Source organism: Cyclopterus lumpus, chromosome 16, assembly GCF_009769545.1.
Source record: "Cyclopterus lumpus isolate fCycLum1 chromosome 16, fCycLum1.pri, whole genome shotgun sequence".
Lineage (NCBI taxonomy): Eukaryota > Metazoa > Chordata > Actinopteri > Perciformes > Cyclopteridae > Cyclopterus > Cyclopterus lumpus.
Window position 1 is genome coordinate 520001 of NC_046981.1, and position 15000 is coordinate 535000.

Here is a 15000-nt window from a genome sequence, read left to right on the forward strand (position 1 = left end):
ACGCTCTCTGCTCTCTGATTGGTCAGCTGGTGAGTGACGCTCTCTGCTCTCTGATTGGTCAGGTGGTGAGTAACGCTCTCTGCTCTCTGATTGGTCAGGTGGTGAGTGACGCTCTCTGCTCTCTGATTGGTCAGCTGGTGAGTGACGCTCTCTGCTCTCTGATTGGTCAGCTGGTGAGTAACGCTCTCTGCTCTCTGATTGGTCAGGTGGTGAGTGACGCTCTCTGCTCTCTGATTGGTCAGCTGGTGAGTAACGCTCTCTGCTCTCTGATTGGTCAGGTGGTGAGTGACGCTCTCTGCTCTCTGATTGGTCAGGTGGTGAGTGACGCCCGGCGGCTGTCAGACCTGCAGTGGTTCTGGTCGGAGTTTCCACAACAGACTCAAAGTGTCAGAGTTCAAAGTTCAGAAAAAACACGCAAACAGAGGGGGTGGAGCTTCTCCACAGGTAAGATCACCTGTCTGTCTCTCTAACAGCCCATTTACCCGTCTGGCTCTCTAACCGCCCGTTTACCCGTCTGTCTCTCAGGTGTGGACGATGCAGAGTCGGAGTGCGGGTTGGACAGCGGCGTTGAATTCGATTGGATCATCACTAACGAGGCCGACGCCCCCTCGTTAGAAGAGCAGCTGCAGCCAATCCTGAAGCTGGCTGAGGTTGTCACCCTGAACACTGAAGGGTTCAGTCTGCAGCAAAGGCTCATGGGAGATTCTCACCTCACCCTCTGATGAGATTATTGATCACTGAATCAAACTAGAAGATGTGATTTGGTTGTCTCCACACGGCTCTCAACATGGCCGCTAACGGAGTTATGAACCGTTTAATACATGATTATATGTAATACAATAAACACGCAGTCAGTTGTGATCTACAAACCAGTGGCGGTGCTTTTATTTTATAAAATCCTGTCATGATTTATTACAATGAGCTGTGACATCATCGCCGACTTCCAGGTAAAAACATCCCAAACTTTATTCATTCATCAGGTCAAAGGTCACCTGAGGCAGTGGAATGCCTCGTGGTGATTGGCTGCCTTAAACCACGCCCCCCAGGAACAAAAACCTCACTAATCTATGATCAATAGTAACACTTAATTAGTTCTTAATTAGTCCTTAACGAGTGAAGGTCTGTTAAACTCCCTTAGAGACGATATAAAGAGCAGCTCCTCGACTGGCTTCACATAATACTGAGGGGGGCTCCCTTAAAGCAACAGGAATCATTATGAGGGGGCTTAAAGTAACAGGAATCATTAAGGGGGGGCTTAAAGCAACAGGAATCATTAAGGGGGGCTTAAAGTAACAGGAATCATTAAGGGGGGGCTTAAAGCAATAGGAATCATTAAGAGGGGGGCCCTTAAAGCAACAGGAATCATTATGAGGGGGCTTAAAGTAACAGGAATCATTAAGGGGGGGCTTAAAGCAACAGGAATCATTAAGGGGGGGCTTAAAGCAACAGGAATCATTAAGGGGGGGCTTAAAGCAACAGGAATCATTAAGGGGGGCTTAAAGTAACAGGAATCATTAAGGGGGGGCTTAAAGCAACAGGAATCATTAAGGGGGGGCTTAAAGCAACAGGAATCATTAAGAGGGGGGCTTAAAGCAACAGGAATCATTAAGAGGGGGGCCCTTAAAGCAACAGGAATCATTAAGAGGGGGGCCCTTAAAGCAACAGGAATCATTAAGGGGGGCTTAAAGTAACATGAATCATTAAGAGGGGGGCTTAAAGCAACAGGAATCATTAAGGGGGGGGCTTAAAGCAACAGGAATCATTATGGGGGGGGCTTAAAGCAACAGGAATCATTAAGAGGGGGGCCCTTAAAGCAACAGGAATCATTATGGGGGGGTTGGCCACAGAGTTTGACCCCGTCCTCCCTGACATCCAGCAGAAGGAGGAGCAGGACTTCCTCGTCCAGTCAGCTCAGCAGGAGTTGAGCTCCTCCATGGTTTGATTCAGAGTCGTCTGAAGCTCCATGTTGGCGTTTCTGGCCGAAGTCAAAGCGTCTGAAAACAAACAGAGTCATCAGAACACACACACACAGTCATCAACCAGAACACACACACACACACACACACAGTCATCAACCAGAACACACACACACAGTCATCAACCAGAACACACACACACACACACAGTCATCAACCAGAACACACACACACACACAGTCATCAACCAGAACACACACACACAGTCATCAACCAGAACACACACACACACACAGTCATCAACCAGAACACACACACACACACAGTCATCAACCAGAACACACACACACACACACACACAGTCATCAACCAGAACACACACACACACACACACACAGTCATCAACCAGAACACACACACACACAGTCATCAACCAGAACACACACACACACACAGTCATCAACCAGAACACACACACACACACAGTCATCAACCAGAACACACACACACACAGTCATCAACCAGAACACACACACAGTCATCAACCAGAACACACACACACACACACAGTCATCAACCAGAACACACACACACACACACAGTCATCAACCAGAACACACACACACAGTCATCAACCAGAACACACACACACACAGTCATCAACCAGAACACACACACACACACAGTCATCAACCAGAACACACACACACAGTCATCAACCAGAACACACACACACACACAGTCATCAACCAGAACACACACACACACAGTCATCAACCAGAACACACACACACAGTCATCAACCAGAACACACACACACACACACAGTCATCAACCAGAACACACACACACAGTCATCAACCAGAACACACACACACACACAGTCATCAACCAGAACACACACACACACAGTCATCAACCAGAACACACACACACACACAGTCATCAACCAGAACACACACACACACACAGTCATCAACCAGAACACACACACACACACACACAGTCATCAACCAGAACACACACACACACACACACACAGTCATCAACCAGAACACACACACACACAGTCATCAACCAGAACACACACACACACACAGTCATCAACCAGAACACACACACACACACAGTCATCAACCAGAACACACACACACACACAGTCATCAACCAGAACACACACACAGTCATCAACCAGAACACACACACACACACACAGTCATCAACCAGAACACACACACACACACACAGTCATCAACCAGAACACACACACACAGTCATCAACCAGAACACACACACACAGTCATCAACCAGAACACACACACACACACACACAGTCATCAACCAGAACACACACACACACACACAGTCATCAACCAGAACACACACACACACACAGTCATCAACCAGAACACACACACACACACAGTCATCAACCAGAACACACACACACACACACAGTCATCAACCAGAACACACACACACACACACACAGTCATCAACCAGAACACACACACACACACAGTCATCAACCAGAACACACACACACACACACACACACACACACACCTTCCAGGCCGTCAATGGTCTTCTCCAGCTTGGCCACTGAGCGCTCTCCAGCTTCAGCTCTGCTCTCAGCCTGCAAACAGGAAGTGAACAGGTTCCCTGAACTCATTCGACCAATAGGATGAGGTTATTTAGCGCCATGTGACAGGAAGCCAGTGACTCACCTCCTTGAGTTTGTTGCTCAGGTTCTTGATCTCCTCTTCATACCGGTCTTCTTTATGGGAGTACTGAGACACACAGACAATCAGAACCAGTGGGACGGACAGGTGAGAGCAACAGGTTTAAAACACCAGTGTTTGAGGACCTCCTCCTCCTCCTCCTCCTCCTCCTCCTCCTCCTACCTTCTCAGTCTGGGCCTCCAGAGACTTTGAACTAGTGAAGACAGTAGTCAGCTCCTCCTCCAACCCTCGACTCTTACTGCAGGTCAAAGGTCAAATCAGACAGTTTGGGTCAAACAGGTACTTTTTGTGTGGTTGGGCATCTGGGTCACGACCTCATGACGTCACAGTTCATGACAAGAGCAGCAGGTTAGAGTCATGCAGAGAGCAGGAGGAGAAGCTGAAGCAGAACTAGAGGTCATAGGAGGCAGCAGGAGGAGCTCCTCTGGTTTGATTGACAGATTGACCCTCAGTACCTTGTCCTCAGACGCCTGCAGGCTCTTCAGCGATTGGTCGAAACTCCTTAACTGCTCCTCCAACCTCCGAACCTTACTGTTAGGCATGTAGGTGCATGGACAGATGGACATGAAGACAGGAGGAGACAAAGACATGAAGACAGGAGGAGACAAAGACATGAAGACAGGAGGAGACAAAGACATGAAGACAGGAGACAAAGACATGAAGACAGGAGGAGACAAAGACATCAAGACAGGAGGAGACAAAGACATGAAGACAGGAGACAAAGACATGAAGACAGGAGGAGACAAAGACATGAAGACAGGAGACAAAGACATGAAGACAGGAGGAGACAAAGACATGAAGACAGGAGGAGACAAAGACATGAAGACAGGAGGAGACAAAGACACGAAGACAGGAGGAGACAAAGACATCAAGACAGGAGGAGACAAAGACATCAAGACAGGAGGAGACAAAGACATGAAGACAGGAGGAGACAAAGACATGAAGACAGGAGGAGACAAAGACATGAAGACAGGAGGAGACAAAGACACGAAGACAGGAGACAAAGACATGAAGACAGGAGGAGACAAAGACATGAAGACAGGAGGAGACAAAGACATGACATGAAGACAGGAGGAGACAAAGACACGAAGACAGGAGACAAAGACATGAAGACAGGAGGAGACAAAGACATGAAGACAGGAGGAGACAAAGACACGAAGACAGGAGGAGACAAAGACATGAAGACAGGAGGAGACAAAGACATCAAGACAGGAGGAGACAAAGACATGAAGACAGGAGGAGACAAAGACATGAAGACAGGAGGAGACAAAGACACGAAGACAGGAGGAGACAAAGACATGAAGACAGGAGGAGACAAAGACATGAAGACAGGAGACAAAGACATGAAGACAGGAGGAGACAAAGACACGAAGACAGGAGACAAAGACATGAAGACAGGAGGAGACAAAGACATGAAGACAGGAGGAGACAAAGACATCAAGACAGGAGGAGACAAAGACATGAAGACAGGAGACAAAGACATGAAGACAGGAGGAGACAAAGACATGAAGACAGGAGACAAAGACATGAAGACAGGAGGAGACAAAGACATCAAGACAGGAGGAGACAAAGACATGAAGACAGGAGGAGACAAAGACATGAAGACAGGAGACAAAGACATGAAGACAGGAGGAGACAAAGACATGAAGACAGGAGACAAAGACATGAAGACAGGAGGAGACAAGACATCAAGACAGGAGGAGACAAAGACATGAAGACAGGAGACAAAGACATGAAGACAGGAGGAGACAAAGACATGAAGACAGGAGACAAAGACATGAAGACAGGAGGAGACAAAGACATGAAGACAGGAGGAGACAAAGACATGAAGACAGGAGGAGACAAAGACATGAAGACAGGAGGAGACAAAGACATGAAGACAGGAGGAGACAAAGACATGAAGACAGGAGACAAAGACATGAAGACAGGAGGAGACAAAGACATGAAGACAGGAGGAGACAAAGACATGAAGACAGGAGGAGACAAAGACATGAAGACAGGAGGAGACAAAGACATGAAGACAGGAGACAAAGACATGAAGACAGGGGAGACAAAGACATGAAGGACAGGAGGAGACAAAGACATGAGACAGGAGGAGACAAAGACATGAAGACAGGAGGAGACAAAGACATGAAGACAGGAGACAAAGACATGAAGACAGGAGGAGACAAAGACATGAAGACAGGAGGAGACAAAGACATGAAGACAGGAGGAGACAAAGACATGAAGACAGGAGGAGACAAAGACATGAAGACAGGAGGAGACAAAGACATGAAGACAGGAGACAAAGACATGAAGACAGGAGGAGACAAAGACATGAAGACAGGAGGAGACAAAGACATCAAGACAGGAGGAGACAAAGACATGAAGACAGGAGGAGACAAAGACATGAAGACAGGAGACAAAGACATGAAGACAGGAGGAGACAAAGACATGAAGACAGGAGACAAAGACATGAAGACAGGAGGAGACAAAGACATGAAGACAGGAGGAGACAAAGACATGAAGACAGGAGACAAAGACATGAAGACAGGAGGAGACAAAGACATGAAGACAGGAGGAGACAAAGACATGAAGACAGGAGACAAAGACACGAAGACAGGAGGAGACAAAGACATGAAGACAGGAGGAGACAAAGACATGAAGACAGGAGGAGACAAAGACATGAAGACAGGAGGAGACAAAGACATGAAGACAGGAGGAGACAAAGACATGAAGACAGGAGGAGACAAAGACATGAAGACAGGAGACAAAGACATGAAGACAGGAGGAGACAAAGACATGAAGACAGGAGGAGACAAAGACATGAAGACAGGAGGAGACAAAGACACGAAGACAGGAGGAGACAAAGACACGAAGACAGGAGGAGACAAAGACACGAAGACAGGAGGAGACAAAGACATGAAGACAGGAGGAGACAAAGACATGAAGACAGGAGGAGACAAAGACATGAAGACAGGAGGAGACAAAGACATGAAGACAGGAGGAGACAAAGACACGAAGACAGGAGGAGACAAAGACACGAAGACAGGAGGAGACAAAGACACGAAGACAGGAGGAGACAAAGACACGAAGACAGGAGACAAAGACACGAAGACAGGAGGAGACAAAGACATGAAGACAGGAGGAGACAAAGACACGAAGACAGGAGACAAAGACACGAAGACAGGAGGAGACAAAGACATGAAGACAGGAGGAGACAAAGACATGAAGACAGGAGGAGACAAAGACACAAAGACAGGAGGAGACAAAGACATGAAGACAGGAGGAGACAAAGACACAAAGACAGGAGGAGACAAAGACATGAAGACAGGAGGAGACAAAGACATGAAGACAGGAGGAGACAAAGACACGAAGACAGGAGGAGACAAAGACACAAAGACAGGAGGAGACAAAGACATGAAGACAGGAGGAGACAAAGACATGAAGACAGGAGGAGACAAAGACATGAAGACAGGAGACAAAGACACGAAGACAGGAGACAAAGACACAAAGACAGGAGGAGACAAAGACATCAAGACAGGAGGAGACAAAGACATGAAGACAGGAGGAGACAAAGACATGAAGACAGGAGGAGACAAAGACATCAAGACAGGAGGAGACAAAGACATGAAGACAGGAGGAGACAAAGACATGAAGACAGGAGACAAAGACATGAAGACAGGAGGAGACAAAGACATGAAGACAGGAGGAGACAAAGACATGAAGACAGGAGGAGACAAAGACATGAAGACAGGAGACAAAGACATGAAGACACAAGGAGATGAAGACGGACACGTTTCAGGAGGAGAAAGAAAGACGGCCGCAGCGAGATCAAAAGGCTGTTAGTGAAGCAGAGTGACGTCATCAGACTTCACAACCTGAAGAACTAAAGAGCAGAATCAGTTTCCTCAAAGGAGCCGTTCATCTTCTGGAGCTCGACCTCCCATCCACAACGGAAACACCAAAGTAGACTGTGTGTGTGTGTGTGTGTGTGTGTGTGTGTGTGTGTGTGTGTGTGTGTGTGTGTGTGTGTTATAGACCTCTCTCCCTGCTCAGCTCTGTCTTCAGCTCGTTCCAGTTCCCCTTCCACCATCACCAGTTTACGAGCCACCTGTCAATCAAATGCGTTGATTTTACCGGATAACCATCAGAAGTCTAAATATACACTAGTTACACACACTAGTTAACGTCTACTTGTGGATAGAGAGAGAGTCGTTGTGACTTCACGTCTCATAGGGTCCATTGGACCTGGAGGTGTCTGATGCTGGTGAACCGGCCTCCCATTGGCCCTGCTGATGCCCGCCCCCCCTCCTCTCTACCTCCTTCTGTTTCATGGATTGGAGTTCCATTCATACATTGTCATATTCATGTAATGTGTTTATGTAACTCTGTAACTCTGTTCATTCTGTACACATGACATCTATTCTTCTGTCCATCCAGGGAGAGGGATCCTCCTCTGTTGCTCTCCTGAAGGTTTCTTCCCTTTTTTCCCTGTCAAAGGTTATTTTTGGGGAGTTTTTCCTGATCCGATGTGAGGTCAAAGGTCAGGGATGTCGTATGTGTACAGATTGTAAAGCCCTCTGAGGGGAGGTTGTGATATTGTGCTATACAAAATAAACTGAATTGAATAGAGACAGACAGATAGATAATCAGTTCATATAGTCGTTTCCTTGCCTCTTCATATTTGCGGTCGGCTTCCTCAGCGATCAGCTTGGCTTCTCTCAGCTGAACCTCCAGCTGCTCCATCTTCTCCTCGTCCTTCAGAGCTCTGTTCTCTATCACCTTCATACCTCTGAGGGGGGAGGGGGGATTCTGTGTCTCCTTGTTTGAGAAATAAAACCTCCAGGTGTGTGTGTGTGTGTGTGTGTGTGTGTGCGCCTCACCTCTCACTCTCGTCTGCACACTTCTCCACCTCGTCCAGCTTGTACACGGTGGTGGAGAGTCGCTCCTGAACTCGCTCCAGGTTGTCCTCGCTGAGCTGCAGACTGCGACCCAGAGCCGTCACCTCCGCCTCCGCCTGCAAGACGCCCGCAGGTCAGGCTCACCTGGCTCAGGTGTTGCCATGAAACTGAACTGAGTGTGTGTGTGTGTGTGTGTGTGTGTGAGTACCTCCTCTCTGGTCCTCTTCTCCTTCTCCACCTCCTTCTGCAGCCGGAGGGCTCGGTCCTCGGCCTCCTCCGCCTGCTCCTGCAGCACTTTGATCTTCTTCTTCACGGCATCGATGCTGTTCAGTCCCCCGCTCATCTTCTTCTTCTTCTTCTTCTTCTTCTTCTTCTCCTGCAGGAGGAATGGACTTATAAGTACCTTTAGCTAGCGGAGCTATCGGTACTTAACGCATTTAAAGAAATCAATATTCACATCAGTGGAGCCAGAAACTAACTAATAAATAAATAATAAATATAATTAAATAGTGTCACATTTAAAGATAGATTGTGCTCCATTTTAAACCGAGCAAACATTAAACTAAAATTATTCTAAATTAATTTGATAATTGGATTTATTAGACGTGAAAAGCATCAGATCAACAATTAAAAAACTAATTAATAATCAATAGATTTTAGGAGCTGCAACAAACTAAATGACAGATCTATTCAAAACAATTGAGACGTTTGAATCAGCATTTTATTTTTTTAAATATCTGAACAATTTATTGATAATGAAAGAACAAATCAATAAACTATTTGATCATCTGACTCAAACGATGAAAATGGTTTATTTTTGTATTATTTATATATTGTATATTAAACGTGTATCGTGTTAGGGTTATTATATATTACATATGTATTGTATTTTATATATTTATAATTAGCTCGTTCGCTCCGGATGCTAGCAGCGGACCACCGCCCTGTTAGCATTGTAGCTTAGCGTCAGAGCGCGTGCAGCAGGTGAGCTGTTCTAAGGGGTTCTCCTACCTGTCCGAGGCTCCGGAAAACAACACACCTGGGCTCGAGCCCGACTTCACCTGACGTCACTGGGAGCAGGTAGCTAGCTGTTAGCTCGAGAGCTACAGGAAGTTCAACAAACAAACAAACAAACAAACTCTGGTTGTGTCTGAAGCTCCACGAGGACTCGGATACTCGGGTCTGCAGGTTCTGGTCCTGGTCCTGGTCTCTGTGGGTCCTGGTCCTGGTTCTGAGCTGCGCCGCTTCCTCTTCCAGTCAACTCTCAACTGACGACTGCACCTTTTTCCGGGTTAAGTTCCCTCCACCGGATGTGACGGTAGAATACCTTTCAAATTAAAAGTCTCAAAAGGATATAAATCTCAGTTTACAGTTTAAAACTATAAAAAACAAACATGATTTATTTCTGATGGATATCAACTTATATGATACATTCTCTCGTAAAGCTGAAAAATGGAAAAGACACAAAACCTCCCAATATATGTAAAACATGTTTGCAATAACAGATGTTTAAATCAGTGTATATTTGATATATTATATAATACAAAGAACAAAATAAACCTGGACGTTAAAAGTATTTTTTAATTTTAATCTCCAGAAATAAAAACACCAACATCATATTTTGTCCAGCTGATTAGATTTATAATGAGCACACAAACAATAAACTTACAACAAAAGTAATTTTCAGTTTCCTGATCAAATCTTTTTACAAACACTTCATTAGAACGTTTCTACTGTTAAGTTACAATATAATAAGAAACGCCTGACTCCAGGTCAGTCTTCATCAAACTTCATGATAAAAGCTTATTTTATTGTTAAACTCGCAATCAGCTGTTTGAAGGATCACATGATACCAAAACATCTCAAATATAGAAATGTACTAAAAAGGAGATTTGTAATTTTAATAAACATTCAGTGAGAAAACATGAGTTCCCAAGCTAAAAATATAAATGTGTAAATAACACAACCTTATCGAGAGATTCATATTTATTCGTTCATTTCCTCCTTTAAACCGTCGTTCTGTTTATTTTAGAAATGTCTCAGAACAAAGACGATCATTTCTACCACGCTCGATTGTTTTTGTATCATGTGACCTTTGACCTTTGGAGTTTTTGTTCCTTCATGATGAGTCTGATGTTCCTCACTGAGCCCTGATGACAGAGCATCAGAATGAACATCCGTGTCCATGGTTACCGTCTCCATGGCGAACGTGCTCGTTCATCTCTTTTATATTTATGACATATTTGTAAAATGTTAAAACTTCGACACTGTGATGAACCTTCATGAGTTCTGCTCTGCAGATCAACAGCTTTTGGTTAAAGGGAAAACTCTCCATCAGGGTCGATGGGAAATGTAGTCCATTGAAGTCAGAGTTGATGGGAAATGTAGTCCATTAAAGTCAGAGTTGATGGGAAATGTAGTCCATTGAAGTCAGAGTTGATGGGAAATGTAGTCCATTAAAGTCAGAGTTGATGGGAAATGTAGTCCATTGAAGTCAGAGTTGATGGGAAATGTAGTCCATTAAAGTCAGAGTTGATGGGAAATGTAGTCCATTGAACTCCTCCTGCATCCTGTGAGGGCAACAAAGAACTTCTTCACACAGCCAGTGCTCACACACACTGTGTTCTCTTTGATAACAATTGCTAGCAAAAATGGCATCCCATAATATGAGGTCATGGACACTCTGGACCAGGACGTCCTTTGCTAAGACACTTTGGATGAAGACGTTCTGGACGAGGAGGTTCTGGACGAGGAGGTTGTGGACGAGGAGGTTGTGGACGAGGAGGTTCTGGACGAGGAGGTTCTGGACGAAGTCGCTCTGGACGAGGAGGTTCTGGACGAGGAGGTTCTGGACGAGGAGGTTGTGGACGAGGAGGTTCTGGACGAGGAGGTTGTGGACGAGGAGGTTCTGGACGAGGACGTTCTGGACGAAGTCGCTCTGGACGAGGAGGTTCTGGACGAGGAGGTTCTGGACGAAGTCGCTCTGGACGAGGAGGTTCTGGACGAGGAGGTTCTGGACGAGGAGGTTGTGGACGAGGAGGTTGTGGACGAGGAGGTTCTGGACGAGGAGGTTGTGGACGAAGACGCTCTGGACGAGGAGGTTCTGGACGAGGAGGTTCTGGAAGAGGAGGTTGTGGACGAGGAGGTTCTGGACGAGGAGGTTGTGGACGAGGAGGTTGTGGACGAGGAGGTTCTGGACGAGGAGGTTCTGGACGAGGAGGTTCTGGACGAAGAGGTTCTGGACGAGGAGGTTCTGGACGAGGAGGTTGTGGACGAAGTCGCTCTGGACGAGGAGGTTGTGGACGAGGAGGTTCTGGACGAGGAGGTTGTGGACGAAGACGCTCTGGACGAGGAGGTTCTGGACGAGGAGGTTGTGGACGAGGAGGTTGTGGACGAAGTCGCTCTGGACGAGGAGGTTCTGGACGAAGTAGCTCTGGACGAGGAGGTTGTGGACGAGGAGGTTCTGGACGAGGAGGTTCTGGACGAGGAGGTTGTGGACGAGGAGGTTCTGGACGAGGAGGTTCTGGACGAGGAGGTTGTGGACGAGGAGGTTCTGGACGAGGAGGTTCTGGACGAAGTCGCTCTGGACGAGGAGGTTGTGGACGAGGTCCAGAGTTTAGTCCGTTCAGCTGTAGTTATTGGATCCAGAGATGCAGCGGCTGCTTTGAGGCCGAGGATACGACGTGCCGTGTGTCCGGTCCTTGTAGCAGGAGGACTCAGCGCTCTGGGTCAGTTATTTCTTCATGAACTACATTTACCATCAACACTGACTGGACGTCCACTTTCAACTTGTTCACCTCATCTCAATAAAAATGTCCTCAAGCAAGCTGATTGGTTCGGACAAACCAATCAATAAGACAATATACGATCAGATTCTATACAGGTATAAAAGAACAGCCATGCTAACATGCTAACATGCTAACAGAGAGCAGTGATCTCGTGTTTCAGTCTGACAGCAAACAGCTTCCTGTTTTTTTTAAAAACACCACTGATCTACGACTCCACAGTATGCCCCGCCCCTTCCTTCCTGAAACAAACTAAACTCTCTTCAGAGATCCGTTAAAAACTGTTTCATCCTGAAATGATTTCTGTAAACTTTTAAATTCTCACTTGCTGCCAAACTTTGTTCCTAAATTGAATTCTTTTTTTTTTGGTTTCACAAAGGACAGAAACAGATTTGAGTCTCTTGGACTATTTGACAGTAATGGTTTCTAATATTAAACTACGTTTAGCTTTAAATTACTATATAAATACAGTTTACACTGTTTGATTCTCACAAGAAGAAACATGATAATCCAACTGAGCACAACAGGTGTGACTCAAGTTGTTGATATCCAAAGGCATTCTGGGTAATGTAGTGTGGTGACCACAATGCGTCTCATCTTTGAGTCTCAATGATAGAAAAAACAAGTCCTATGACACGGTATAAACCCCACCCTCCCAATAAGAGGCCCCGCCCACTTCAACATGTCTGGGCGGGGCTACAGCTGATGTGATGATGTAAACAGGTCACATGGTTATACTTCCTGTTTCTAACCTAACAGCAACATTCAGAAAACACTTCAAGAGCAAAAGTACGACAGCTGCGACCAGAAGTCCCATTTGGTCTAAAAAAGGCTTCTGTAAGACAGGAAATGACATCATCTCCAGCTTGCACAATAAAAGTCTGACAGTGACGTCACATGACGTCACGGTGACATCAGCAGGTCCCTGAGGTCGTGAGCTACAGGTGTGACGTTAACTAGGATCAGCTCCACACTCGCTCTCCTCTGGGATGTCCTGCAGGTCTGTGGGGTCAGAGGTCACAGGTGATGTATGATTATGTAATATTACCACGTAATTATAATAAATGAAGTGGTACTCACCTCTAGGGCTGTCAGAGCGAGGAGAGTTCCTGATCACTTCCTCCCCGTTTCCTTCCTCGACGCCGTCTAATTGGTCGACGGGATCCTGGCTGGCCAATGGTGCGAGAGGGCGGGGCTCCAACTCCTTGCTGCCCCGCCTCCTGCTCCCCTGCTGACAGACACCGTAGGTTGGCTTGTTTGAGCTCATCTTGGTTTTGTTCAACCAGAGCTGGTTTATCTCAGTTTACTTTATCTCAGTTTACTTTATCCTGTTTACTTTATCTCAGTTTACTTTATCCTGTTTACTTTATCTCAGTTTACTTTATCCTGTTTACTTTATCTCAGTTTACTTTATCCTGTTTACTTTATCCTGTTTACTTTATCCAGTTTACTTTATCCTGTTTACTTTATCTCAGTTTACTTTATCTCAGTTTACTTTATCCTGTTTACTTTATCCTGTTTACTTTATCTCAGTTTACTTTATCTCAGTTTACTTTATCCTGTTTACTTTATCCAGTTTACTTTATCCTGTTTACTTTATCTCAGTTTACTTTATCCTGTTTACTTTATCCAGTTTACTTTATCCTGTTTACTTTATCCAGTTTACTTTCTCAGTTTACTTTATCTCAGTTTACTTTATCTCAGTTTACTTTATCTCTGTTTACTTTATCCTGTTTACTTTATCTCAGTTTACTTTATCTCAGTTTACTTTATCCTGTTTACTTTATCTAGTTTACTTTATCTCAGTTTACTTTATCCTGTTTACTTTATCCAGTTTACTTTATCTCAGTTTACTTTATCCAGTTTACTTTATCTCAGTTTACTTTATCCGGTTTACTTTATCTCAGTTTACTTTATCTCAGTTTACTTTATCTCAGTTTACTTTATCCAGTTTACTTTATCCAGTTTACTTTATCTCAGTTTACTTTATCCAGTTTACTTTATCTCAGTTTACTTTATCCGGTTTACTTTATCTCAGTTTACTTTATCCTGTTTACTTTATCTCAGTTTACTTTATCTCAGTTTACTTTATCTCAGTTTACTTTATCTCAGTTTACTTTATCCTGTTTACTTTATCTCAGTTTACTTTATCCTGTTTACTTTATCCTGTTTACTTTATCAGTTTACTTTATCTCAGTTTACTTTATCTCTGTTTACTTTATCCAGTTTACTTTATCTCAGTTTACTTTATCTCAGTTTACTTTATCCTGTTTACTTTATCCAGTTTACTTTATCTCAGTTTACTTTATCTCAGTTTACTTGATCCTGTTTACTTTATCTCAGTTTACTTTATCTCAGTTTACTTTATCTCAGTTTACTTTATCCTGTTTACTTTATCCAGTTTACTTTATCTCAGTTTACTTTATCTCAGTTTACTTTATCTCAGTTTACTTTATCTCAGTTTACTTTATCCGGTTTACTTTATCTCAGTTTACTTTATCCTGTTTACTTTATCCAGTTTACTTGATCTCAGTTTACTTTATCCTGTTTACTTTATCCAGTTTACTTTATCCAGTTTACTTTATCCAGTTTACTTTATCTCAGTTTACTTTATCTCAGTTCACTTTATCCAGTTTACTTTATCTCAGTTTACTTTATCCAGTTTACTTTATCC

The 15000-nt window shown here is 44.6% G+C and overlaps 3 protein-coding genes across 13 annotated transcripts in view; 1 reads left to right on the forward strand and 2 right to left on the reverse strand.

The window, feature by feature from the left end:
* Window positions 1–869, forward strand: part of pmvk (phosphomevalonate kinase) — a 10364-nt gene extending 9495 nt beyond the window's left edge. The window contains exons 4-6 of one of the 3 annotated variants that reach the window (XM_034553071.1): window positions 99–137; window positions 315–444; window positions 526–869. In XM_034553071.1, coding sequence (XP_034408962.1) covers window positions 99–137; window positions 315–444; window positions 526–722 — 366 coding nt within the window. In that variant the 3' untranslated portion in view covers window positions 723–869. Of the gene's footprint in view, window positions 1–98; window positions 138–278; window positions 445–525 lie in introns of all 3 variants that reach the window. The other 2 variants (XM_034553072.1, XM_034553073.1) reach the window with 2 other exon arrangements.
* LOC117745055 (tropomyosin alpha-3 chain-like) lies at window positions 856–9861 on the reverse strand. Of its 8 annotated transcripts, none has more exons than XM_034553067.1 (9): window positions 9681–9861; window positions 8750–8917; window positions 8524–8657; window positions 8315–8432; window positions 7681–7751; window positions 3821–3896; window positions 3644–3706; window positions 3483–3552; window positions 856–1994 (listed from the first exon to the last, which is right to left on the reverse strand). In XM_034553067.1, exons 2-9 carry the CDS (start codon window positions 8882–8884, stop codon window positions 1912–1914), a joined length of 750 nt encoding a protein of 249 aa, XP_034408958.1. In that variant the 5' UTR covers window positions 8885–8917; window positions 9681–9861; the 3' UTR covers window positions 856–1911. The 8 variants fall into 8 exon arrangements, with proteins under 8 accessions (XP_034408958.1, XP_034408954.1, XP_034408955.1 ...); XM_034553063.1 differs by having other exon boundaries at window positions 8750–8905; window positions 9553–9849; XM_034553064.1 differs by having other exon boundaries at window positions 8750–8914; window positions 9553–9849.
* Window positions 9862–12683: 2822 nt separating this feature from the next.
* The window catches only part of arhgef2 (rho/rac guanine nucleotide exchange factor (GEF) 2), a 27006-nt gene continuing 24689 nt past the window's right edge, over window positions 12684–15000 (reverse strand). Inside the window, exons 21-22 of one of the 2 annotated variants that reach the window (XM_034553991.1) lie at window positions 13407–13554; window positions 12684–13328 (exon numbers count right to left, since the gene is read on the reverse strand). In XM_034553991.1, coding sequence (XP_034409882.1) covers window positions 13279–13328; window positions 13407–13554 — 198 coding nt within the window. In that variant the 3' untranslated portion in view covers window positions 12684–13278. Of the gene's footprint in view, window positions 13329–13406; window positions 13558–15000 lie in introns of both variants that reach the window. The other variant, XM_034553990.1, reaches the window with a different exon arrangement.

Excerpts from the sequence above, each read along its gene's own strand:
- LOC117745055 (XM_034553067.1), bottom strand. The coding sequence starts at position 8,884 with ATGAGCGGGGGACTGAACAGCATCGATGCCGTGAAGAAGAAGATCAAA. Across the intron at positions 8,433-8,523 it reads TGTGCAGACGAGAGTGAGAG|AGGTATGAAGGTGATAGAGA; the intron begins GTGAGGCGCACA and ends CTCCCCCCTCAG. Across the intron at positions 3,553-3,643 it reads TGAGCAACAAACTCAAGGAG|GCTGAGAGCAGAGCTGAAGC; the intron begins GTGAGTCACTGG and ends TCCTGTTTGCAG.